Below are 24409 nucleotides of genomic sequence, written 5' to 3'. Positions count from 1 at the left end.
GGCCAGTATTATCATGCCTTTACTCCCATGGCCCTGGAGCTGAAGGGGAGAAGTCTTTATTATGTAAAGGGAATAGTGTGGCCTTCTCAATGGCCCATTGACAAAGTGGGGATGGGCAGGTAGCTACAGGCAGCTATTCTGTCTTTTAAAACATGTTTCTTTCTTTTCACATCCAGAGAAATATTCTGCTTTTTCAATATTTCCTAGGATATTTCATTTTTCTGGGAGAGGGCTGAGGGATAAACTTCCTACAGAACACATGTAAGAAAAGCCTGACTGAGATGCTCCTGGGCATGGGAGGAGGGCAATGGCCTGGTAAGGAGATAACCATAGTTGTGAGCCTTTAAGAAGCAGAAGACTGACCTTTAGGGCTGTTTTTTCCTTCTGCCCTCTGGTTTTGGACTTTTTCTAAGCTAAGTGCCACACAGTATGCTGGGAACTACAGTTCCAAAAGGAGTAAACGAGCTTAAGGGAAAAATGAATTGAATGAAAATTAAACATCGTGAATACACACTTTCCAGCTGTATGTTTCTGCGACTTTATTACAATTTGATGTCAGGCCAAACTCTGACTTTTGGAGAGCATTCATTTTCCAACTCACCTTGTGGCGCTTGGGATGCATGCCAGTTCTGGGGTTCCTATGCATGCTATGGTATTTAATCCAGGCTCAGGTTGTGTGTCTATTATACATGAGTCCCAAGGAATTCCTACTCCCAAGAGTTCCTACTCTCCTAAAATCCCTTTTGGGAACAATCTGTGAGTAAGGTTAGTAGTAAAATTTAACTTTCTGAGCAAACATCTTTAAACATACAAAACGCCAGCTCCTTAAAGAGAGAAACCCACTGAATGTAAATATCTCAAGTCTTTGCAATCGGGAAGCAACTTCTTTGCAAACGGGTTGCCGTTTGCTGCTCACGGAGCAACCACCTATAAATAAAATGCGGCCTCCTCCTATTTTTCCGAAGAAAAGGGCAGCCTGTAAACTTTTTGTTTTCAACTGGAGGCCAGGAGGGGGGCGGCCACGGCTTCCAAGAAGCTGCTGCTGTGCTCGTCCCGGCCCCTCGTGGCTGCGACCCAGCTGTGGCAAAAGCCAGACGGGGCGGGGCAGGGTGAGAGAGGGGGGGGGAGAGGGGGATATATATACATATACATAATACATACATACCCACACATATATATACACACACACACACATATATATATACACACATATATATATACATACATATATACATACACATATATATATACATATATACATACATACATACACACACATATACATAAACATATATACATACAGACACATATATACATACAAACAAATAGACATACACACACACATATATATACACATACACATACATATACACACATATACATACATATATACATACATATACATATACATACATACATATATACATACAAATATATACATACATATATACATACACATACATACACACATATATACATATACATACATATACACACATATACATACATACACATATATACATGCACACATACACATACATACATACACACACACACACATATATATACACATACACACATATACACATACATACACACACATATATACATACACACATATATATACATATATACATACATATATACATACATACATCTATATACCTATATATCTATATACATATACATACATACATATACATACATACACACACACACATATATACATACACACATACATACACACACACACATATACATACATACACACATATATACATACACACATATATATATACATATATACATACATATATACATACATACATCTATATTCCTATATATCTATATACACATACATACATACATATACATATACATGTATACATATGCACACACACACACACGTACACACAGACATCCGGGAGGGCAGCGCCTTGCGCGCCGCACGAGCTCCAGGCATGACTCACGCTGGGCGGGGCTTCGCAGGGAGGCCGCATTGTTGCTGGAGCGCGGCGGGAACGTCTCTCCGTGCGGGCCACGCCTCCCGCCTAGCGCTCCCCTCTCCCTCCCCCCCCCACGCCTCCCCTCCCTCGCGGGCATTCCCTGGCTGGCCGCCGCTCACTGACAGACGGTCGCCCCGCCCTTCCCCGCCGCTGCCGGCCCCGCCTCTCTCCTCGCGCCGACCTTTCCCCTAGTTTCCAGAGAGTGGCTCGCCTTGGCCGCCGCCGCCGCCGCCGAAACGTGCCCACGAGGGTCCTTTCCTGCTATCAGCCTAGCTGCACGAGGCTATCACGCCGCCCGAGGAACTTCATTGGCTGGCCGAGAGGCAGCTCGGGCGGCGATTGGCCGGAGCCCTTCTTCTTCCCCGTCCCCTTTCGTTCTTTTCCCCTCCCTCCTCCTCCGCCCCTTCCCAGCTGCTGCGCTGCATGGAGTGTTTTGGTGCGCTTCCCTCTTGTTTTGGCTGCTCGCCTCCCCTGGAAGGAGGAGGAGGAGGAGGAGGAGGAGGGGCGGGCGGGAGGAGGAGGAGGAGGAGGAGGAGGGAGGCGGTTCTGGCCGGTGGCTTCGGCTGGCTTTGTCGTGCGGCCGCTGCTTGCGGGGAGACCTCGCCATGCACGCGCCTCCTCGCAGCGAGGAGATGGGAGATGCCCCTTCCGTGAGTACCACTTGTTGCTGCAGCGGGACGGGGACGGGGGACGCGGCAGGGTCTTCCCCCCCCCCCCAGCTCCATATGCCTGAAGAGGCTCGGCGTGTGACGTGCCTTCTCCCCCCCCCCTGCACCCCACCCACCCCTTGGGACCCTGATCTGATCGGCGGGGCTTTCCAAGGAGGAGGGGCGGAGGATGCAACCCCGGGTGGGGACGGGGAGCAGAGGGGCTCCCCCACTTATTCTTTGCAAACATGCATTTTTGGGGGTGGGGGGAGGCGATCCGAGATCCCCGAAGTGCGGGGCTGGAGAGATACCGGAGCGCGCTCTCCTTCAGCCCCGGGGGCTCTTGGTCCACCCGCGGGTGGGGGGGGGACCTTCTAAACCTGGCCGGGGGTGGGTGGGGGGCGACCCTTCCGATGCCACCCTTTGCAAGGCGCTCGCTCTCTAGGAACTCGGGGGGGGCGAGAGGGGGGGCTCCCTCAACTCATCTGGACCGAGTGACACGTGTGAACTGGGTGGGGGGGCGAGATTCCTTCAAGTAAACCCCCCCTCCCGCTTGGAAGACTAGAGGTTGTAAGGCAATGTGGGTGGGTGGGTGGGTGGGAGATATGCGGCGGATGCTTTCTCTTTCTCCCCCCCCCCCCCGGCCAATTCCTTAGGCACGCTGGCTTAAGAAGGAAGGGAGCCTGGGAGTGGATCGAGGGCTGCAGTTTTTATTGGCCCTGGGGGTGGGGGTGGGGGTGGGTGGTGGGTGGGGGTTTGCTTTGGGCATAGACCTGGCTAGGTGGTGGCTGATGTGGGCAGAATAAAGTGCTTTAGCATGAGTAATTTAAGCTGACTGCGATGCACAGTTCCTTTGCTAATGGCATGACTTCATGCCCTGGAGATTACAGTAAGTGCTCTTCTTTCAGCTGGTAAATTGGGAGGGGCATCCTTATCTTCCTTCCTTTCCTCTTCTCTCCCCCTCACTCCCTTCCTCTCTCTCTCCCCCCCTTCCTCTGTCCCTCCCTCTCCCCCACCGTCTTTTTCCCTTTCTCTCCCCTCCCTCTCTCTTTCTTCCTTTCTCTCGCCCACCCCCCTCTCTTCTCTCACTGTTTTCCTGCTCTCCCCTTCTTCTTTCTCCCTCTTCCTCCCTCTTTCTTTCTTTCCCTCTGCCCTCCCTTCCTCTCTCTCCCACTCCCTCTCTCCCCTCCCTCCTCTCCCACAGTTTTCCTGCTCTCCCCCTTCTTTCTCCCTCTTCCTCCCTCCCTCTTTCTTTCCCTCTGCCCTCCCTTCCTCTCCCACTCCCTCTCTCCCCTCCCTCTTCTCCCACTGTTTCCCCCACGCTTTCCCTCTCTCCCCCTTCCTCTCTCCCCCTCTCTTTCCCTTTCTCTCCCCTCCCTCTCTCTTTCTCTCCCCCTTCCGCTTTCTCTCTCCCACTCCCTCTCTCTCCGCTCACTGTTTCCATGCTCTCCCCTTCCTCTTCCTCCCTCTTTCTTTCTTTCCCTCTGCCCCCTTCCTCTCTCTCTCACTCCCTCTCTCCCCCTTCCTCTCTCCCCCTTCCTCTCTCCCCCTCTCTTTCCCTTTCTCTCCCCTCCCTCCCTCTCTTTCTCTCCCCCTTCCGCTTTCTCTCTCCCACTCCCTCTCTCTTCTCCCACTGTTTCCCTGCTCTCCCCTCCCTCTTCCTCCCTCTTTCTTTCTTTCCTTCTGCCCCCTTCCTCTCTCTCTCACTCCCTCTCTCCCTCTTCCTCTCTCCCCCTCTCTTTCCCTTTCTCTCCCCTCCCTCCCTTTCTCTTTCTTTCTCTCCCCTTTCCTCTTTATCTCTCCCACTTCCTCTCTCTCCTCTCACTGTTTCCCTGCCCTCCTCTTCCTCCCTTTTCCTCCCTTCCTCTCTTTCTTTCCCTCTGCCCCCTTCCTCTCTCTTTCTCACTCCCTCTCTCCCCCTCCCTCTTCTCCCACTGTTTCCCCCACTCTTTCCCTCTCTCCCCCTTCCTCTCTCCCCCTCTCTTTCCCTTTCTCTCTCACTCCCTCTCCTCCCTCTGTTTCCCTCCCTCTTTCCTCCTCCTCTCTCTCTCTCACACGCACAGAGGTTTGTTGTGAATGCCTCCTTGTCAGGATTCCCTGCTAGGTCTGATTTGAGGGCAGAGCTATTGCGCCTTAAGAGGGCTTTCCAGCAACTGGCTCAGTCAGGGACCTCCACCCATCCTTCTCCCTTGGCTATTTTGATGCATGACGTCTCCCCACTCCTTCCTTCCCACCCCACCCCCCACCCCCAAAACCTTGAACTATATTTGATTACTCTGGATCCCATGGAGCTGGGAAGTAATCTTCCCACCTCCATTAGGAGGAGGTGCTTCACCTCCTCCTGGGCCTTGTGGTTTCCACTAATCTTCGTGTCAGTCGCCCGCCTTCTTCTGCGTCCTCCTTTCCCTTTAAAAGCAGAGTAAAGAAGTGGGCATATAAATAGCACGGGAAGGAAGGAATAAATGCAATAATAATAATAATAATAATAATGTCGTAACCGTTACGCAAGAATGCTTGCTTGCTGTTGAGTAGAGTGAAGCAGAATTTGCAATATTTGTGCAGCTGTAATTTGCAGCGGCTTCTTGCGTTGTGTGTCATCTACAGTTTGCCACTGCGGTGTCTGGGTGAAAGGAGGTGATTTGAGGACACGCTTGGGAGGCTGTTGCAGATCTGCTCTTGCATTTCTGCATGGAAATGAGGCCCCAGCTTGCTTTTTCCTTCTTCCTTCCTTCCTTCCTTCCTTCCTCCCTCTCTAGCTACGAATCTGTATTACAATTCAAAATGTAATACAGCTTGCTTTTCCTTCCTTCCTTCCTTCCTTCCTTCCTTCCTTCCTTCCTTCCTTCCTCCCTCCCTCCCTCCCTCCCTCCCTCCCTCCCTCTCTAGCTACGAATACAGCTTGCTTTTCCTTTTTTCTTTCCTTCCTTCCTTCCTTCCTTCCTTCCTTCCTTCCTTCCTTCCTTCCTTCCTTCCTTCCTTCCTTCCTCTCTAGCTACGAATCTGTATTACAATTCAAAATGTAATACAGCTTGCTTTTCCCTTTTTCCTTCCTTCCTTCCTTCCTTCCTTCCTTCCTTCCTTCCTTCCTTCCTTCCTTCCTTCCTTCCTTCCTTCCTTCCTTCCTCTCTAGTTACGAATCTGTATTACAATTCAAAATGTAATACAGCTTGCTTTTCCCTTTTTCCTTCCTTCCTTCCTTCCTTCCTTCCTTCCTTCCTTCCTTCCTTCCTTCCTTCCTTCCTTCCTTCCTTCCTTCCTTCCTCTCTAGTTACGAATCTGTTTTACAATTCAAAATGTTCAAGAGGATCTAAAGACCCTTCTTCTCAATGTTTCTTTTCTCCAGCCTTATCAGCTTGGAAAATATTTTGATAACTAAAAAGAAGGTTTCCCCTTAATGTTAATTATTTATCTTGCTTAGTATTACGGTAACTTCTACTTCATGTTAAATCTGTGAATAGTTAAGATCAGTGTTTTTCAACCTTTTTTGTGCAAAGGCACACTTTTTTCATGAAAAAAATCACGAGGCACACCACCATTAGAAAATGTTAAAAAAATTTAACTCTGTGCCTATATTGACTATATATAAAGTGTTTTTCCCACGGCACACCTTACACTATGTCACGGCACACTAGTGTGCCGCGGCACAGTGGTTGAAAAACACTGGTTAAGATGATTTATTAATTCGTTTCGGATCATTACCATGAATTTAACATTGGATAATAGCATCAAACTGTAATTGAGTATCAAGTTTTACTTCCAATTTTCTTTCACTCCCAAATGAAGTTCATTTATGGTCTTGGATATTACAATTTAAGTAATTGTAAATTACTGCAAATTCCATATAGATTTCACTGAGTGAAAGATATTTTTTGGCGTCACACATTATGAATCAAGAATCTACTACTCTATTTGGTGCCCATACGTATCTATTTGTGTGAATTTGAGTACTGTGATTGGCAACTTTTTCACGGTGTATATCAGGGCTGGGTTGCTAATCCCGTTCCAACCGGTTCGGTTGGAATGGCGCCGGCGGTGTCCTCGTGCACCCGCGCAGTTCACGCATGCGTCTTAGCGCCTGCGCGATGCTCCAGCTGCTCGCGGAGACTCGCGCAGGCGCTGTATGTGCCATCCAGCTGCTCGCGGAGACTCGCGCAGGCGCTGTATGTGCCATCCAGCTGCTCGCGGAGAATCGCGCAGGTGCTGTATGTGCCATGCGTCTGCGTGGAAGCGCAGAAGCCTTCAAAGACCGGTAAGGAGCACGGGCGGGTGGGTGGGCCCTTCGCCGTTCCCGGAAGTTACTTACTTCCGGGTTCGCCGACCAACCGGTTCGCGGGGACCACCGCGAACCGGTTGAAACCCACCCCTGGTGTATATATTGAAGGCTATTTGGTTACACCTCGATTTACTTGCATACAACAGCTATTAAGAGATAGTCTGTATACTTCAGTATTTACTCAAGTGTCTGTATGATATCTGTAGATAGTTTAATGGGGCATTAAAAGATTATCTGTTCTAGGTATTCTTACGAGGCTCATTACCAACTGGCTGATTAATTTTTTAAAAACTTAAAATTCAGCCTAGGGGGTATCTTCAGTGCAGTTAATAACTATAATCTTTTTAACTACAAAGGTAGCGTTTACTTAATCACATTTGATCATAGCCTATAAAAAGGGGAATGTTTCTATAGAACCAGGTTGCCTAAATACGCTTTGGACCAAGGACTAGGTATTATATTCTTACATTAAAAAAAAGGATAGGGATTCAGACAAAAAAGTGATTTAATTCAATGCATTTAATATTATTGTTCCCTTGGTATCGTACAATTTTTCTCTTTTCATTCAACATCACAGTGTGGCTTACAGGTTTTTGGTGGATTCTGAGGGATGTTTTGAAGACTCTGGGGCCCTGGGACTTGTAGATATTTTAGCACAGATAAAAATCAAGTGCTCAAAAGGCTGAGGCTTTATTCTGTATTTTGTGATCCTGTGATAACCATGACAAAGAGTTACGGTGCAGGTTTCTAGACCAAAAGGCTCTCTAGGAAATGAGTATTTAGAAATAGCAATAATCAAAATGCAGGAAACCCGCTAAGGGGTTGACAGAAGACTCTTTTATTTGTGAGAGATGGTTGCATTGTACAGAGTTAATTAATTAGCCCTTGTCAACCTGATGGGTAGGAGGTCTTAAGAACTAGCATTGGCCGTGGCACGACAAAACCGCGCTCGACTAAAGCGCGCCCGATTAAAACGCGTCGCTGACGTCATCAACAGGGCGACAACAGCGAGTGCGGAGAAAGAAGGGCGCTTTAAATAGCGCTTTGAAAGCAAGCCGATTCAAGTTAAGGTAAGGGTTAGGGTTAGGTTAAGGGTTAGGGTTAGGTTTAGGGTTAGGTTAAGGGTTAGGATTAGGTTTAGGATTAGGTTTAGGGTTAGGTTTAGGGTTAGGGTTAGGTTAAGGGTTAGGGTTAGGGTTAGGTTTAGGGTTAGGTTAAGGGTTAGGTTTAGGGTTAGGTTTAGGGTTAGGTTAAGGGTTAGGATTAGGTTTAGGATTAGGTTTAGGGGCAATGTTCCCTCTAATTTTTTTTCAGGGTGAGCGGAAAAGTATAGTGTTTGAGCGGCACAGTTTCATGCCTGAGCACCTAAGAGAGCCACAGTTTGAACTTCTGTCTCGTCTGCTGGACATTTGCGCAACATTCCAAGCGTCAAGCGCCAATTGCGAGCGAGGTTTCAGCCTGATGAATGCCAGGCATGAAAATGTGCTACTCAAACACTATACTTTTCCGCTCACCCTGAAAAAAAAAAGACTTCTGCTCAGCTTTTAGATCATTAGACTGGCTAGAGAGAGACATGGCACCAACAGGGTCCTGGGTCCTGGCATTTTGCAGGCAACCTGTCCTCTCACATTCCTTTGGAATGCAACCCATCACATTTGAATTAGATTTTGCCAATTATCCTACTAAAAGATAATCCTATTATTCTAAAATATGACTAACTCGATATTAAAAATGTAAATATTTAATGCTGATAAATAATAGCAGTAATTGTTATTTAGTATGATTAAAATCAGTATTGATATATCAATATATCTATCAAAATTGACAATAAACACTAAAATAACAATACAAATATATAATGTGGAATATAAATGTAATAAATATAATATATAAATACAACATAAATGTAATAAAATAATTCATCATGAAACTCTCCCTCTTTAAAGTAATAAGATCAATTAAATAGTCTAGCAAGTTTGGACAATATGCTATATGTTATGTTACTTAAGAATATATATGCCTCAGAATCAGATACAACATCCACATCATTTCCAACTGAGTCAATAAAATCATATGCCATGCCAAAACTATTTTAAATAAAGATATGAAATTAATCAAGTATTGCATTTATTTTTCAAAATGAATGTACAATTTTTTTTATTATTTAAGTTTTGTACCCTATCTTTTCTAACTAACGTTAACTTTAAAAAGATGTTACATCAGACTACAATACAAGTAATTAAATGAAGACTAAAATAAGTGTTTTGGCATATTGAGCTTTTTATATTTCTTTCTAATATTTCTTCCTTAGTTGAGAACTTGCTCCTCAGCTTACTTACGCATTAACTGTTTGTTGCTTTTATGGTTTATTCATTCACTGCTCCATCTTCAGTTTTTTTCACAGGGGGCAGGGCTTCCTTCCTTCCTTCCCTCCACTCCTTTGGCCACCAATTTTGATCAAACTCTCTCTCTCTCTCACACTCTCTCTCTCTCTCTCTCTCTCTCTCACACACACACACACACACACACACAGACACGTGTTCTTTGGGTGGGGGTTGAATTACTCTGCCTCACTGCGCAAAGTCGGCTCAGCATGTGTTCGGCCCCTGCTTACGCTGAATCAAATCTGCAGCCGGCGGGACCATTTCAAAGCTGCCAGTCCTCTTGGTCCTTCTCCTTCACCGGCAAAGCAGCGGCGGTGGTGCCTCCCCCTTCGCTCGGAGCACCTCAGCTGGGCTCTGGGTTATCCCTGTCATCGCCTCCACCTCCGCCGCTTTCCTACTAGCTCCCGCGGCCTCAAGCACGGCAGAGGAGGAAGGGGGAGGGATAACGCGGGGGCCAGCTCAGGTGCTCCGCGTGGAGAGAGAGGCACCACTGCGGGAGCTTTGCTGGTGAAGGAGAAGAAGCAAGAGGACTGGCGGCTCATCAAAACAAGTCTGGGGAGGTCCTTTGCAAGCGGCCAGTTCTAGCTGCCTGCAAAGGACTTCTCCACGTTTGCTTTGGTAGAAAGCTCTGCGCGGCAGTTAGAAAGCTCTGCGCGGAGGTTTCTAGCGACGTGCGCGGCCGCGCACGCGCGCACCTTAGAGGGAACAGTGTTTAGGGGGGGTTAGCTTTAGGTTTAAGGGTTAATTTTAGGTTTAGCGTTTACAGCGTGCTTCTGTCTCCGCGCTGTTGTCGCCCTGTGATGACGTCAGCTACGCGGTTTCGTCGAGCGCGCTTTAGTCGAACGCGGTTTTGTGGTGGAACCAGCATTGGCACCCAGAGTTCCAAAGAGGTCCGTCAGGATGTTGACTCATGGGATGAATGTTTAAGCAAACAGCGAAAATGTATTCACTTTTCTTCTGAACGATTAAAAATGTGGCGATTCATCTCATCTCAAGGTTGACATCGTGGATATCTACGAATCCATCCGAGAACGGAGGCGTCACGACAGTGAAAGATCGACTTGTAGCACCTTGGAACGGAATGACATAGAAGCAGTCGAGACCCTTGTTTGTATGAGCTCCTGGGGTCAAAGATCACAGAAAGGCGAACTATTAAAAATAAGACCTTTAACCCCTGTCTCAGATTCCGGGGATTTTGTAGTGCAGAATGAACCTACATCTGAGATGTCCAAGGATTATAACTTTTTATCCACACTGGTAAGGAAATAGAAGAAAACGCGTGAAAGAAATTGAATATGCATGTAAAAAAGAAAAGTAAAATCTGTTTTTTAAAGGTAATAATGTTTAATAAAAATTATATTTAAATATAAAATAAAAAAGAAATTGAATATGCATGCATTGGCTCTTCCCGATTAATCTCCTTAGTTCTTTATTGAACTTGAGGGATGATTATTATTATTTTTTTATAATGGGTATCAGATTTTTTTTACATATTGTACATACCTTTTTTGCAAATGCAGTTGAAACAATCTGGTGCTAATTGTTTTGGTTTATTACATCCCATGTTTTTTTTTAATAATTTCCTGTTAACTTAGTTTAAGACAAACCATTGCCCAGCATACAGGTTACACCTATGACATGGGGAAATCTGAATCAAATAGAGCCGAGGTGGCGCAGTGGTTAAATGCAGCACTGCAGGCTACTTCAGCTGACTGCAGTTCTGCAGTTCGGCTGTTCAAATCCCACTAGGCTCAAGGTTGACTCAGCCTTCCATCCTTCCGAGGTGGGTAAAATGAGGACCCGGATTGTTGTTGGGGGCGATATGCTGACTCTGTAAACCGCTTAGAGAGGGCTGAAAGCCCTATGAAGCGGTATATAAGTCTGCTATTGCTAAATAGTTGTTGCATGATTTTCTGAAGGAGATGGATGGGATTGTCCCACGGTTCACCGACAAAAGGGCGACCGACAAAAGCGCGCCCGACTAAACCGCGGTGACAAAACCACGAGTTCTAAACCGCGCCGACGAATGAGCGATGAAGTGCGCCGACAACAGCGCGCTGACAGAAGCGCGCTGTAAACCTAACCCTGAACCTAACTCTGAACCTAACCCTTACCTTAACTTAAATCGTGCTTCCGTCGGCGCACCGTTGTCGGCACGCTGTTGTGGGCGCGTTGATGATGTCGCGGTTCTGGTGACGCGGTTTAGTCGGCGCGGTTTAGTCGAGCGCGCTTTTGTCGGGTCACGTGTTCCACTGAACCCCACCAAGAGACAGGAGTCATCTGAGAATATTGTTTTCTAAGCACCATAAGATTGTGATTTTGGAAGGGCAAATGTTGGAACATGCAATTATAGGACAGTATAGAATGAAGTGAAAATACAAAACTGGAGTAAACATTCTTTCACATTATAGCTTGAATTTAAAAAAAAGCCCAGTATCTTGAGGTCTGAGAGAATATGAATTATAAACATAACTAGTTATGGCTGTAACTATGGTTAGTCATGTTGATCTTATGCGTGGCACGACAAAACCGCGGTCCACTAAAGCGCGCCCGATTAAAGCGCGTCACTGACGTCATCAGCAGCATGACAACAGCGACCACGGAGAAAAAAGGGCGCTTTAAAAAGCGCTTTGAAAGCAAGCCGATTCACGTTAAGGTAAGGGTTAGGTTAAGGGTTAGGGTTAGGGTTAGGTTTAGGGTTAGGTTTAGGGTTAGGTTAAGGGTTAGCGTTAGGTTTAGCGTTAGGTTTAGGGTTAGGTTTAGGGTTAGGTTTAGGGTTAGGGTTAGGTTAAGCATTAGGGTTAGGGTTAGGGTTAGCGTTAGGTTAAGGGTTAGGTTAAGGGTTAGGTTTCGGGGGGTTAGGTTTAGGTTTAGGGGTTAATTTTAGCTTTAGCGCTCACAGCGTGCTTTTTTCGTCGCGCTGTGATGACGTCAGGTACGCGGTTTCGTCGAGCGCGCTTTAGTCGACCGCGGTTTTGTGGTGGAACCGATCTTATGTGTGTGCTGATTTCCTTCTTTTTCCTTTTTAATGTAGTGCATGACCCCACCGTACAGTCCTGATTTTGTTGAGGCTTCTACAGCATCACTGCCCTCCTCCCAAAGTACTTACTCAAAACCCAGGGCAATCAAGGCAAGCGTACCTGCCGCCGTAGTGACTCCCCCAGGTTGTCCTCATACTGCCACCCAGCCATCTGTTTTGAACATGGAGAAGCAATCCAGCCAGATGCCATCAAGGACTGAGCAACCTGTTCCTCCTCTTTGCAGAGCCATGGCAACTAGCGTGATCCGTCACACAGGCAACAGTTCTGGTTACTCCCGCATTCCTGGGGCGCAAGTGAAACCAGAAGTTTCACCGGGCTACAGTGGGCCCGCAGACTGGCAGGAGGCCCAAGGCCAGCGACATTCCAGAGCTTCCCGGGACTGCGTTACGGCAGAGAACTCGACTTGTGACACTTTGCTTGCACACAAATCTTCCTCGCGTGTCTCAGGTTGCCCTAGAACTGCCAACAAAGGATGTGAAATCCCAAGGCTTGCTTCGCAACAGTCTCTCTACCCAAAGAATTGTGAACACGATATGCAGCAAAAGACCAGCTCCCTTCTACCCTCCCCTCTTTCAAACCCACCGGTGATCTGTCAGATGATCCCCTTGGACGGACCAAGAGGTGTGGTCCCCGCTCTGTTAAAACCACCTGCTCAGGCTCCAGGAACCGTCAAATCCATCTTGCCCCACACGGCTCCGGTTTCTCAGCCTGTCCTGATGGGACCTTCTATGCCTCAGGGGACGGTCATGCTGGTTCTTCCACAGGCAGCTGTTGCCCAGGGACCCCCCTGCCAACAAAATGTGATGTCTGTGGGGAACACCAAATTATTGCCCCTGGCCCCCGCTCCGGTTTTCATTGCCTCTGGCCAAAGCAGTACGCCTTTGATAGACTTTTCCCGGAGGAGGAATTACGTTTGCAACTTCCCTGGATGCAGGAAAACGTACTTCAAAAGCTCTCACCTCAAAGCCCATCTGCGCACTCATACTGGTATGTATAGAACTGAATTGAATTGAACTGAATGTATTGCACTTATATGCCGCCCTTTTCCCCCGAAGGGGACTCAGGGCGGCTCACAATCCAAGTCAGGGAAGGGGGTACAGATAACGGATAAAAAAGACAAACAAAAACAATACACAATTTAAAAGCACACAACAACCATACCATTCGAGGAGGGGGGCAAAAGCTCGTTAGCCCCAGGCCTGTCGGAACAGCCAGGTTTTAAGGGCTTTGCGGAAGGCCTGGAGGGTGGTGAGGGTTCGAATCTCCACGGGGAGCTCGTTCCAGAGGGTCGGAGCAGCCACAGAGAAGGCTCTCCTCCGGGTAGTCGCCAGCCGGTGTCGGCCGGCGGATGGAATTCGGAGGAGGCCTAATCTGTGGGATCTAATCGGTCTATTGGAGGTAATTGGCAGCAGGCGGTCTCTCAAGTACCCAGGTCCAATACCATGAAGGGCTTTATAAGTGACGACTAGCGCCTTGAACTGAAGGAATGTGATGCACCGTATAATCGCACTGATGATGCTTGTCAAGCATCAAAAACGAACATTGAGATTGTAGCGGTGTGAGACTCACTAGTCTCACACCACTCGAATGGTTGCGGCTGTTGACGAGTTTTTAATCTGTTTGTATTTGTCTGTCTTTTCGTTTTTTGTATTTCCGCTTTCCCCTATTTAGTTTGTTAGCCGCCCTGAGTCCCCTTGGGGAATAGGGCGGCATACAAGTTCAATAAAACTACAAACTAGTGTAAGGGTGTCAAACTGGCGGCCGGGTGCATCCCGCGCAGGCCACGCCCACCCCAGTTGCCCGAAACGGGGAAAACATTGCGAAATGTTAACTAACTTCAGTTAGTCCAGAATGCAGCCGCGCGAGCGATTGTGGGTGTACCTAGATACACCCACGTTACACCTATCCTCCGCGAGCTGCACTGGCTTCCCATTGGTCTCCGGACATGCTTCAAGGTGCTAGTCATTACTTTTAAAGCCCTACATTGTATTGGACCTGGCTACCTGAGAGACCGCCTCCTGCTAGTTACCTCCCAAAGACCGATTAGATCGCACAGACTAGGCCTCCTCCGGATTCCATCTGCCGGTCAATGTCGGCTGGCGACCCCCCCGGGGGAGGGCCTTCTCTGTAGCGGCTCCGGCCCTATGGAACGATCTCCCCATTGAGATCCGGACCCTTACTACCCTTCCGGCCTTCCGCAAAGCAACTAAGACCTGGCTGTTCCGGCAGGCCTGGGGCTGTTGATGTATCCAGCCCCATCCTAAGTTATGAATGTTGTTGAATTTTTAATGTTGTTTTTTTTATTTTTTGTATGTCCCCCCCCTCCCTTTTTTTTACCTGTAAGCCGCCCTGAGTCTCTTTGAGAGTGGGCGGCATACAAGCAAATAAAATAAATAAATAAATGTCACATGCCAGCAACATGATGCGGCGAGTTGGACACTCATGCACTAGAGTGCTCTTCACAAACATATGCTGCTCTCCAGATGTGGCATTGCAGTTTTTTTAAAAATTGTGGGAATATATTTCCACTGCATCTTCATGGTATCATGTTTAGGGAAGCTGAGGAACCATGCAAATGCCTGGGATTTAGAGGCAAAGGAAGATGTTCGGGCATGCAAAAATGTGCATTCGAATCTTTACACCAGGGGTAGTCGACCTTCTTATACCGATCGCCCACTTTTGTATCTCCGTTAGTAGTAAAATTTTCTAACCGCCCACCGGTTCCACAGTAAATGGTGATTTATAAAGTAGGGAAGTAACTTTACTTTATAAAATTTATAAAGCAGAGTTACAGCAAATCCCTACCGCCCACTATGAAAGCTGGAACGCCCACTAGTGGGCGGTGGGGACCAGGTTGACTACCACTGCTTTACACGATGTGTAGAGGGAAAGGGTTCACCCACAAAACCGCGCTCGACTAAACCGCGCCGCTGACGTCATCAACAGGGCGACAACAGCGCGGAGAGAGAAGCACGCTGTAAACCCTAAACCTAAAATTAACCCCTAAACCTAAACCTAACCCCCCTAAACCTAACCCTAAACCTAACCCTTAACCTAACCCTTAACCTAACCCTAACCCTTAACGTAACCCTAACCCTAACCCTTAACCTAATCCTAAACCTAACCCTTACCTTAAGTTGAATTGGCTTGCTTTCAAAGCGCTATTTAAAGCACCCTTCTTTCTCCGCGCTGGCTGTTGTCGCCCTGTTGATGACGTCAGCGACGCAGTTTAATCGGGCGCGGTTTAGTCAAGCGCGGTTTTGACGGGTCACGGAGGGAAAGGGGATGGTATTTACAGATCCCATTTCTTGACTTAACTACAGTAGAAGAAGGGGGGAAAAGAGCTGAGGTGGCGCAGTGGTTAAATGCAGCACTGCAGTTCAGCTGTTCTGCAGCTCGGTGGTTCAAATCTCACCAGCTCAGGGTTGACTCAGCCTTCCATCCTTCCGAGGTGGGTAAAATGAGAACCCAGATTGTTGTTGGGGGCGATATGCTGACTCTGTAAACCGCTTAGAGAGGGCTGAAAGCCCTATGAAGCGGTATATAAGTCTAACTGCTAACTGCTAACTCATTGACACTCCAAAAAATTGGAAAACTTGTCATGGTGGAATATTCTAAAATCAATTGGCTTCAGAATGATCCCATTTGTGGTCAAACCACAAACATTGAGAATCTTTGGAGTTGTGTAGAACATTTGGTAACAAAATGTTTAGCGTACCTGTAATTTTTACAAGAGGAGCACAAAATAAACTCTCATAACTTACCATTGACACTAATGATGTGTTAAAACCGTGTTTCCCTGAAAATAAGACAGGGTCTTGTTTTCTTTTGAGCCCTGAAATAAGTGCTTGGCCTTATTTTCGGGGAGGTCTTATTATTTTTCAGGTGCAGGAGACAGGTCACATCATGGCTGCTGTGGTGTTGGCAATATTTTCGGGGTGGGCTTATTTTAGTGCATGCGCTCAAAAGCCTAGTTGGGCTTATTATCCGGGGAGGTCTTAACCCAGGGAAACAAAGTATTACAAGTAGTCCTTGATTTACCACCACAGTTGAGCCCAAAATTCCTTTTGCTAAGCGAGACAGTTTTAAGTGAATTTTGCCCCACTTTATGACCTTCCTGGCCACAGGTGTTAAGTGTATCACTGCAGTTACTAAGTCAGTATCGTGGTTGTCAGAAGTTCACCAGAGGTGATCACATGACTCCGGAATACTGCAAGCGTCCTAAATACATACCGGTTGCCAAGCGTCCGAATTTTGATCACCTGACCATGGGGACGCTGCAATGATGATAAGTGAAAAATGGTCATAAGTCACTTTTTTTCATTGCTGCTACAAGTTTCAATGGTCAGTAAACAAATGGGGTTCACTGACAAATGCGTGCTCGACAAAAGTGCGCCGACAAAACCACAGCGAGAAAACCGCGGTTTTTCTCACGAGGTCAAACCGGTTTTCTCGCGAGGTCAAAATCGCGCCCACAGAAGAGCGCTGACAAATGCATGCCGACGAAAGCGCGCCATCAAAAAACAACGAAAACAACGTAATAAACCTAAACCTAAACCTAACCCTTACCTTAACCCTAATTGCGGTTTTGTCGGCGCTCTTTTGTGGGCGCGCTTTCGACGTCGCGGGGTTCTTGCCCGCGGTTGTCGGCACGCTTTTGTCGACGGCGCATATGACGGGTCGTGAACAAATGGCTGTAAGTTAAGGACGACTTGTACACTAAGAGGATTGAACTTCCTATATCTTATCCGTATTTGTAAAATATACTCCTAGAAAAGTTTTCTTTCCCCAAATAACCTTTGTAAGAGCTGCAGCAAAATTGGCGTCTATTTTACAGGATGGGAAAAAGCTTCCGGTTACTTCTGTTTGTCCTTTTGTTTACTTGATAGAACATATTTAATAACCTCATTGGGGAATCCAACAAACTTATTTTTTGAACGGTCTTTCCTTCTCCATTCTGCTATTCCCAGGAGAAAAACCTTTCACTTGCAGCTGGGAAGGTTGCGATAAGAAATTTGCCCGTTCCGATGAGCTTTCGCGCCACCGCAGAACCCACACGGGGGAGAAGAAGTTTGCCTGCCCAGTCTGCGACCGCCGTTTTATGCGTAGCGACCACCTGACAAAACACGCACGTCGTCACATGACCAAGAAGGTGCCCAGCTGGCAAATGGAAGTTGGCAAACTGAATCGGATTGCAGCTCTGGAGAAGCCGAGGAATGAGAATGCTCTGAGCATGCTCCTCCCAATGCTATCGCCAGGGTAGTATCGCCATTTTTGTGACGAACTTTATTGTTCCCCAATTTACTGCTTTTACTGATTTTTAACTTAATTTCTACAAGTTAGGCTTTGCTGTTGGGGAGGGTGGGAAAGTATTTTTTCCCTCTCCTCTTTTTCTACCTTCTTTCCCTTCTTCCCTACTTAATGTTACATTATCTTTTTCTCCCCCCCTTTTCATTCTGCCAAGATTTTGGGAGAATCACCAGCACTTCAGAAAAAGAAAATATATTTAAGGGGTGGGGTGGGATAGAATATTAGCCAATTTTCTTTGAAAAATTTATCTTTACTTGAGTAGGAACAATGAATAGAAAGTGAAGCAGGCTGACTTGGTTTGTTTTTTCAGTTTTACACTAGTTTTCTGCCTACTTTGTACAAATGGCCTGATTCTGCGTCTGCCCTCTGAAAGCAGTGGTATGGGAGATCGAAACTACCTCTCAGAAACTGTTCTCCTTGGTGTGAATACAGTCCAAACTAATTATCAACTTGGGTCAGAACTTCAATTTCATACCTAAAGCAATCTGCTTTAGGATTGCCTGCCATATCAGTACTGTTTGGAGGGCTCTGTCTGGAGATAAGATGCCTAGAGATTGTATTTAAAGTTGGCTTATTCAGCTAGCTCAGGATTCACTTTGTCGTGACACCAACCATGTCCATCAAGACCTGGCCTGCAGTGGCACTGAATTAATCCCCCCCCCTGTTTATTATTCCATACTGCCCAAGGTCTGCTGTTCCATATATACTATATATGTGTCAACAAAGCTTGTTGGCATGCATACAGAACTGTGCCTATGGTTATCGGCTGTTTAAATATGGGTTTAATATGAGAATCAACTGGCATCAAAATCAGATATTTAATACAGAATTTCAGGACACCTCCTACATCACAATTGCGTGGCACGACAAAACCGTGCTCGACTAAAGCGCGCCCGATTAAACCACGTCGCTGACGTCATCAGCAGGGCGACAACAGCGAGCGCGGAGAAAGAAGGGCGCTTTAAATAGCGCTTTGAAAGCAAGCCGATTCAAGTTAAGGTTAGGGTTAGGGTTAGGTTAAGGGTTAGGGTTAGGTTTATCGTTAGGTTAAGGGTTAGGTTTAGGGTTAGGATTAGGTTTAGGGTTAGGTTTAGGGTTAGGTTAAGGGTTAGGTTAAGGGTTAGGATTAGGTTTATCGTTAGGTTAAGGGTTAGGTTTAGGATTAGGTTTAGGGGGGGTTAGGTTTAGGTTTAGGGGTTAATTTTAGGTTTAGCGTTTACAGCGTGCTTTTTTCTCCTCACTGTTGTCGCGCTGTGATGACGTCAGCTACGCGGTTTCGTCGAGCGCCCTTTAGTCGAACGCGGTTTTGTGGTGGAACCCACAATTGATGTCTTGAATAGTATAAACACAATGACAGTTGCTATTAAAAGTTTGGAGATACTATGAAGGAAACAGTGACTTGTGATAATACATTACTTATTCATTATAATTGTTAATACTTTAATTATTGTAATTGAGAAGTAGTAATTGAGAAGTAGCCTCTTTCGTTTAGTACGGCTAACTTAACAGAATTGTGGACTGCATCTCATCAACAATATATAATTCAGTCAGAAACTTGCATTTCCATAAAAGGAGCTAACTGCATCCTTAAATCTACTCTTTTAAATTTAATAAGTACTAGCTGCATAATTTAGTTTGGATTATGCCCTTGGTGTACCTGTACATAAAAGCAGGAAGGCCAGAGTTAAGGTTCCACCACAAATGCGCGAACGACAAAACCGCGCTGACAAAACCGCGCCGACGAATGAGCGCTGAAGCGCGCCGACAACAGCGCGCCGACAGAAGCGTGCTGTAATCCTAACCCTAAACCTAACCTTAACTTAAATCGCGCTTCTGTCGGCGCGCTGTTGTCGGCGCGCTTTTGACATCGCGGTTTTGTCAGCGCACTTTTGACATTCGTGCATTTGTTGGGTCACGCAGAGTTAAAAATGTACTCCTGCTTGCACTAGTTTTTTTTAATCCTCTAAACCAGTGTTTCTCAACCTTAGCAACTTGAAGATGTCCGGACTTCAACTCCCAGAATTCCCCAGCCAGCGAATGCTGGCTGGGGAATTCTGGGAGTTGAAGTCCGGACATCTTCAAGTTGCTAAGGTTGAGAAACACTGCTCTAAACCAGGAGTGGGTAACGATGGTCCCTTTATGACTTGTGAACTTCAATTCCCAAAATTCCTGAGCCAGCCATGCTGGTTCAGGAATTCTGCAAGTTGAAGTCCTCAAATCATGGACCGTAGCTCCCACCCTTAAATCTAAACATGCAACTAATACTTCTCACCACCTCACTGTTGATTGATCAAGAATTTTCACATAGGCCTTTCTCGGAAGGTCAGCAGAGCAAATGAGGCTGTTCCGATTTGCAGAATTTGGGCAGAAGCATTTCGTGATCAAATCCAATATTGGCACTTGTGCAATGGGACTTTCCCTTCTTCTTTACCCCTGATACCCCCCAAAATTTATTCTGGAGAATCCAAGGCAAGGTCAGGATTCATGAGTTAATAATTTGTCCCACTGAAGGATGCTATTCTGTGAGTGTGGGAAAGACCCTGGGGGGGATTCAGCTGCACTAAAGTCTCTTTGAGTTGAAGTACTTAATGCTTTTAAAATAAGGGGGAATGGGTTTCACTTGTGGGCTTATGTCAGAGAAATAAAAATAGACTTACCTGAGAAGTGATAATCCTGTATTTTAAAGCTGCCTTAAAAAATTCTTAAGTCTTGGAGCAAAAATGCTTTAATTTTTTTTTTCTTTTCTACTTGTTCTACAGCACTATTGTATTAACTAAACGAGTAACTGAAGTAATAGATAATTGTTACTTGCCTTTTGGAGGGTCCTGTGGGAAATCAGACTTATTTGTCATGCGATATCATGCCAAATACTGAATCTCCAGCTGAGAAAATTTGTTTTTAACGAGTATACGAAAGCATGGTTTATATGTATGGAGTATATCTGACATATCGTTACTATCTTAAACTAAATAGATCTCTTACAACTGCAATATACATTGGTTATCTTTGTTAAGACAAGCTTGCAATACTTTTATTTATTCTGAAGCTATCTTGAGATATTTCTGTGAATGATAGGAACTTGCTGGAATGAGTGTTTGAAAACTACATTTGCTGTACGTTCCGAAATAACACTTAGGTAATGTTTGGTCAGTTGACTTAGGTAATGTTTGGTCAGTTGTTTTATTAGCTTTATTTTACACCAGTAGCAACAGCCTGAGACAATCGGGAGGTTATGATTTCCCTTCCACTTCATCCCAGGGAGCAATTCATATTAAAAACAGCATGACATCTTCCAGTACGGCAGAGAGGGTGAATCTAGACAAAATTAACATGTTTTGAAAATCTGCTGGACCGTCATTTTAATGATGCCCTTTCTAAATATTTATCTAACTCAGTGGTCTCCAACCTTGGCAACTTTAAGACCTGTGGACTTCAACTCCCAGAGTTCCTCAGCCAGCAAAGCTCTGGGAGTTGTAGTCCAACAGGTCTTAAAGTTGCCAAGGTTGGAGACCACTGATCTAACTATCTGAATCTGAAGGGACTGGTGTTCGTGAAGCAAACCGTATGGATCAGGAATTTCTTTCTCTTAGAACATAGCAGCTCTTGGATAGATATGTTATTACCTTCAGTTGATGGGAACATTTCATTTTGGCTTGCACTCCCAAATCAAGTGTAAGCAGGCTTCCTTCGAAATGAGATTAAACCAGGTTGTCGTGCATATATAGTCCTCAGCCATATATGATAGTTTGCCTGGTGCTTGAAAGCTTTTGCATTATTGCAACTTGAACCAGTTTCTGTAAATGCTAGAACAGAAAGCTGTTGGCAAGGATGCCTCATAGTGACTGGGCTGCATTTGATTCGTCCCTAGATATGCAAGTAGAGGAATATTATTAAAAAACTGCACCTCAATGTTTGTGTGTGTGTATATATATGTGTATGCGTGCGTTTGGGTATATATATATATATATATATATTATGGACATGCATGTGTGCGTATGGGTTTTTTTTCCTCTTACACTCATAATATTTGCCATATTTTGAATTATTGAAGCAAATTGATAAATCTGCAGATCGCGTGGTTTTCTCCCAATTTATTCTTAATTTTTAATTAACAAAAGACAAAGACTATCCTCATTACATGTTAAGTGGTATGAACTCAGTTCATATAATCAGACTGCAAGTTTGATTAATTTGAAACTACCTTTTCCCCTTTTCTACAATACACAAGAGTCCACTTTTCCCTCCCTGGGCAATTTTATGACCTAATTATTGGCTATTTGACTAGGGATTATGGCAGTGTTTCTCAAGCTTGGCCACTTGAAGATGTCTGGACTTCAACTCCCAGAATTCCCCAGCCAGCGAATGCGCTGGCTGGGGAATTCTGGGAGTTGAAGTCCAGACATCTTCAAGTGGCCAAGGTTGAGAAACACTGGATTATGGGAACTATCGTTCAATGTAGTAAAATTTTGTGCCTAATATTTTATATGAATAAACCTTATTTGTTACTTTCTGTACAGCATTTATGGTGAAATCCTTGTTATTTGTGTGAATATACATACAAATACTCTTGTATTTCTTCAAGGGCTGTGTTGTAATTCCTCTTCTAGTAAAGTGGATATTTACATAAAGTTTTGGTTGTATTTTCTCTTCCCTTGTGTGGACAATCTTCTTAATGTGAAACAGTACCATAAAGAAATAATAAGAGTTATGGTATCCATTGCTAATGTTAACACTTGGCTTAAGTATAGCGTTTAGGTTACAATCCAATGTCTTCTCCAGATATTTCCCCGAGTCAGAGATGGGTTATAAATGTGACGCAGAGGTGGGTTCCTACCAGTTCGCACCTATTCGGTAGAACTGGTTCATCAAATCTACCGAACCGGTTAGAAGAGGTTCCACCAGTGGACCCGGAAAGCAGGCCACACCTACAGAAGAGCTTCCAAACATTTTTTGAAACCCACCACTGGTCCTTGGATATGATTATTCTACACTATCATGCTCCTATTTATAAAACTCAGTGCCTCCGTGAAAGGTAAGGATGACTACTGCGTTTGTGGTGCAATCAGAACATTGCGTGTGTTGAAGTTGTTTTAACGCAAACCAAAGATGCCTTTTAAAAAACAAGTTTACATCCTATTCTTATGCATGCCAGTGCTGTGTGTGGGGTAATTTAAGGTGGTTCTGACAAGTGTCGTCGGCATCTTCATATCCGGGCACATGGGCGGCAGGCCACTCCCATCTGGTCACATGGGCTGCAAGCCACTCCCACAAAGGAGGCCACACCCACAGAGTAGGTTCGAACAATTTTGGAAACCCACCACTGATGTGATGGTTCCAGAGGACGGGCATGGCTACAAAGAAATTTCACTTCCAGGGTTCTAAAATATGTTATTTTTTAATCAATGGAATCCACAGCACAACAACCCTTACAGATTGAACTCCCTGGACAGATACCATTATATAAACAATTATATAATAATAATAATACTATTGTAGTAAAAGACTTTTGAACATGAAAGCTACGTAGTACATTTTGCAAATCCGAAGCAGTATAAATAATCTCCACAGTTAAAAGTCTTTCTTATTATTATATTATCTGAGTATTAACTCAGTCCGTCAGCAATACATGAGCAGGAACCATTTAAAGTGTATGCTAATATTTCCCAACCTTTATATTCTAATCTTGCTGAAATGTTTCAGAATCCTGGTGACATGAATGTTGACAGATTTCTTCTCTCTCCCCCCACCCCCCCAAAAAAAGGGTAGATCTACCTTCATACGACAGATGCGGAAACAAAAAGAAATCAAGAGAATAACGTTGTTAGAAATATAATTAAAAAATCTAAAAAGGGGAAACGGGATCATTTGTGTTTGATTCCAAGGAAACAAAAGTGTTTGGAGCACGTGTGAGCATCCACATTGCGTGTCGGCAACTCCTTGAATGATGCAAGTACAATATTCAGTTTTGCATTGTACCTTTGGAGAGAGATGGTGAGCTTCTTCCAATCAAACAGATTTAGATAGCCATTTGTTATTTTACACTAAGCAGAGAAGGGAGCTGGATATCTTAAAGGACCCTTCCAAGTCATTGAAGTCTGAGACGAGATTCACCGATGAGTAGGCAAAGTGAACTGGTGCTCTTTGCAACTACTAAGATACACAAAGGACATTGCACCACTAACATGTTTAGGAACAGAATCTTTTAACTTCATGCTTCCATTTTGCATTCAGACATCTAACAAGAATGTGATTGAGAAGGAATGTTTTTGTCACATATCATCTGTAAGAGGCACTTCAACCTACGAGATTCTCTGCAACTAACCAGCGGAGTTGATTGGTCACTAAAGTGATCACCCAGGAGTATCTCAGGCAAAATAATTATTGCCATCCTGAGACTTTCTCAAGGATATTTCCATGAAAGGCACTGTGGCATTAACCAGTGTTGTAAAAATAGGCCATGTGACCCAAAAACTTCAGGTGTAGGAGTAATTAAGGTCTTACTGATTTACTGGTATTGTCATTATTATTAATATTCTGCAGTAAGACCGTAGGCCAGTGTTTCTCAACCTTGGCAACTTGAAGATGTCCGGACTTCAACTCCCAGAATTCCCCAGCCAGCGAATGCTGGCTGGGGAATTCTGGGAGTTGAAATCCGGACATCTTCAAGTTGCCAAAGTTGAGAAACACTGCCCTGTACAGTAAAACCACTCAAAGTTAATGATCTCTACTTAAGTTTCATTAAAACACG

The 24409-nt window shown here is 45.2% G+C and overlaps 1 protein-coding gene across 2 annotated transcripts; it reads left to right on the top strand.

The window, feature by feature from the left end:
* The first annotated feature begins 2553 nt into the window (after positions 1-2553).
* Positions 2554-18758, top strand: KLF11 (KLF transcription factor 11). Of its 2 annotated transcripts, XM_087702735.1 has the most exons (4): positions 2554-2656; positions 10307-10567; positions 12345-13338; positions 17322-18758. In XM_087702735.1, exons 1-4 carry the CDS (start codon positions 2612-2614, stop codon positions 17612-17614), a joined length of 1593 nt encoding a protein of 530 aa, XP_087558861.1. In that variant the 5' UTR covers positions 2554-2611; the 3' UTR covers positions 17615-18758. The 2 variants fall into 2 exon arrangements, with proteins under 2 accessions (XP_087558861.1, XP_013929126.2); XM_014073651.2 differs by lacking the exon at positions 2554-2656 and having other exon boundaries at positions 10563-10644.
* The last annotated feature ends 5651 nt before the right edge of the window (positions 18759-24409 follow it).

This window comes from Thamnophis sirtalis, unplaced genomic scaffold (genome assembly GCF_051295495.1).
Source record: "Thamnophis sirtalis isolate CommonGarterSnake01/CBP01778 unplaced genomic scaffold, rThaSir2_p1.2 scaffold_16, whole genome shotgun sequence".
Classification (NCBI taxonomy): domain Eukaryota; kingdom Metazoa; phylum Chordata; class Lepidosauria; order Squamata; family Natricidae; genus Thamnophis; species Thamnophis sirtalis.
The sequence above is the reverse complement of the archived record's forward strand: the minus strand, read 5'-3'. Positions and strand labels throughout refer to the sequence as shown.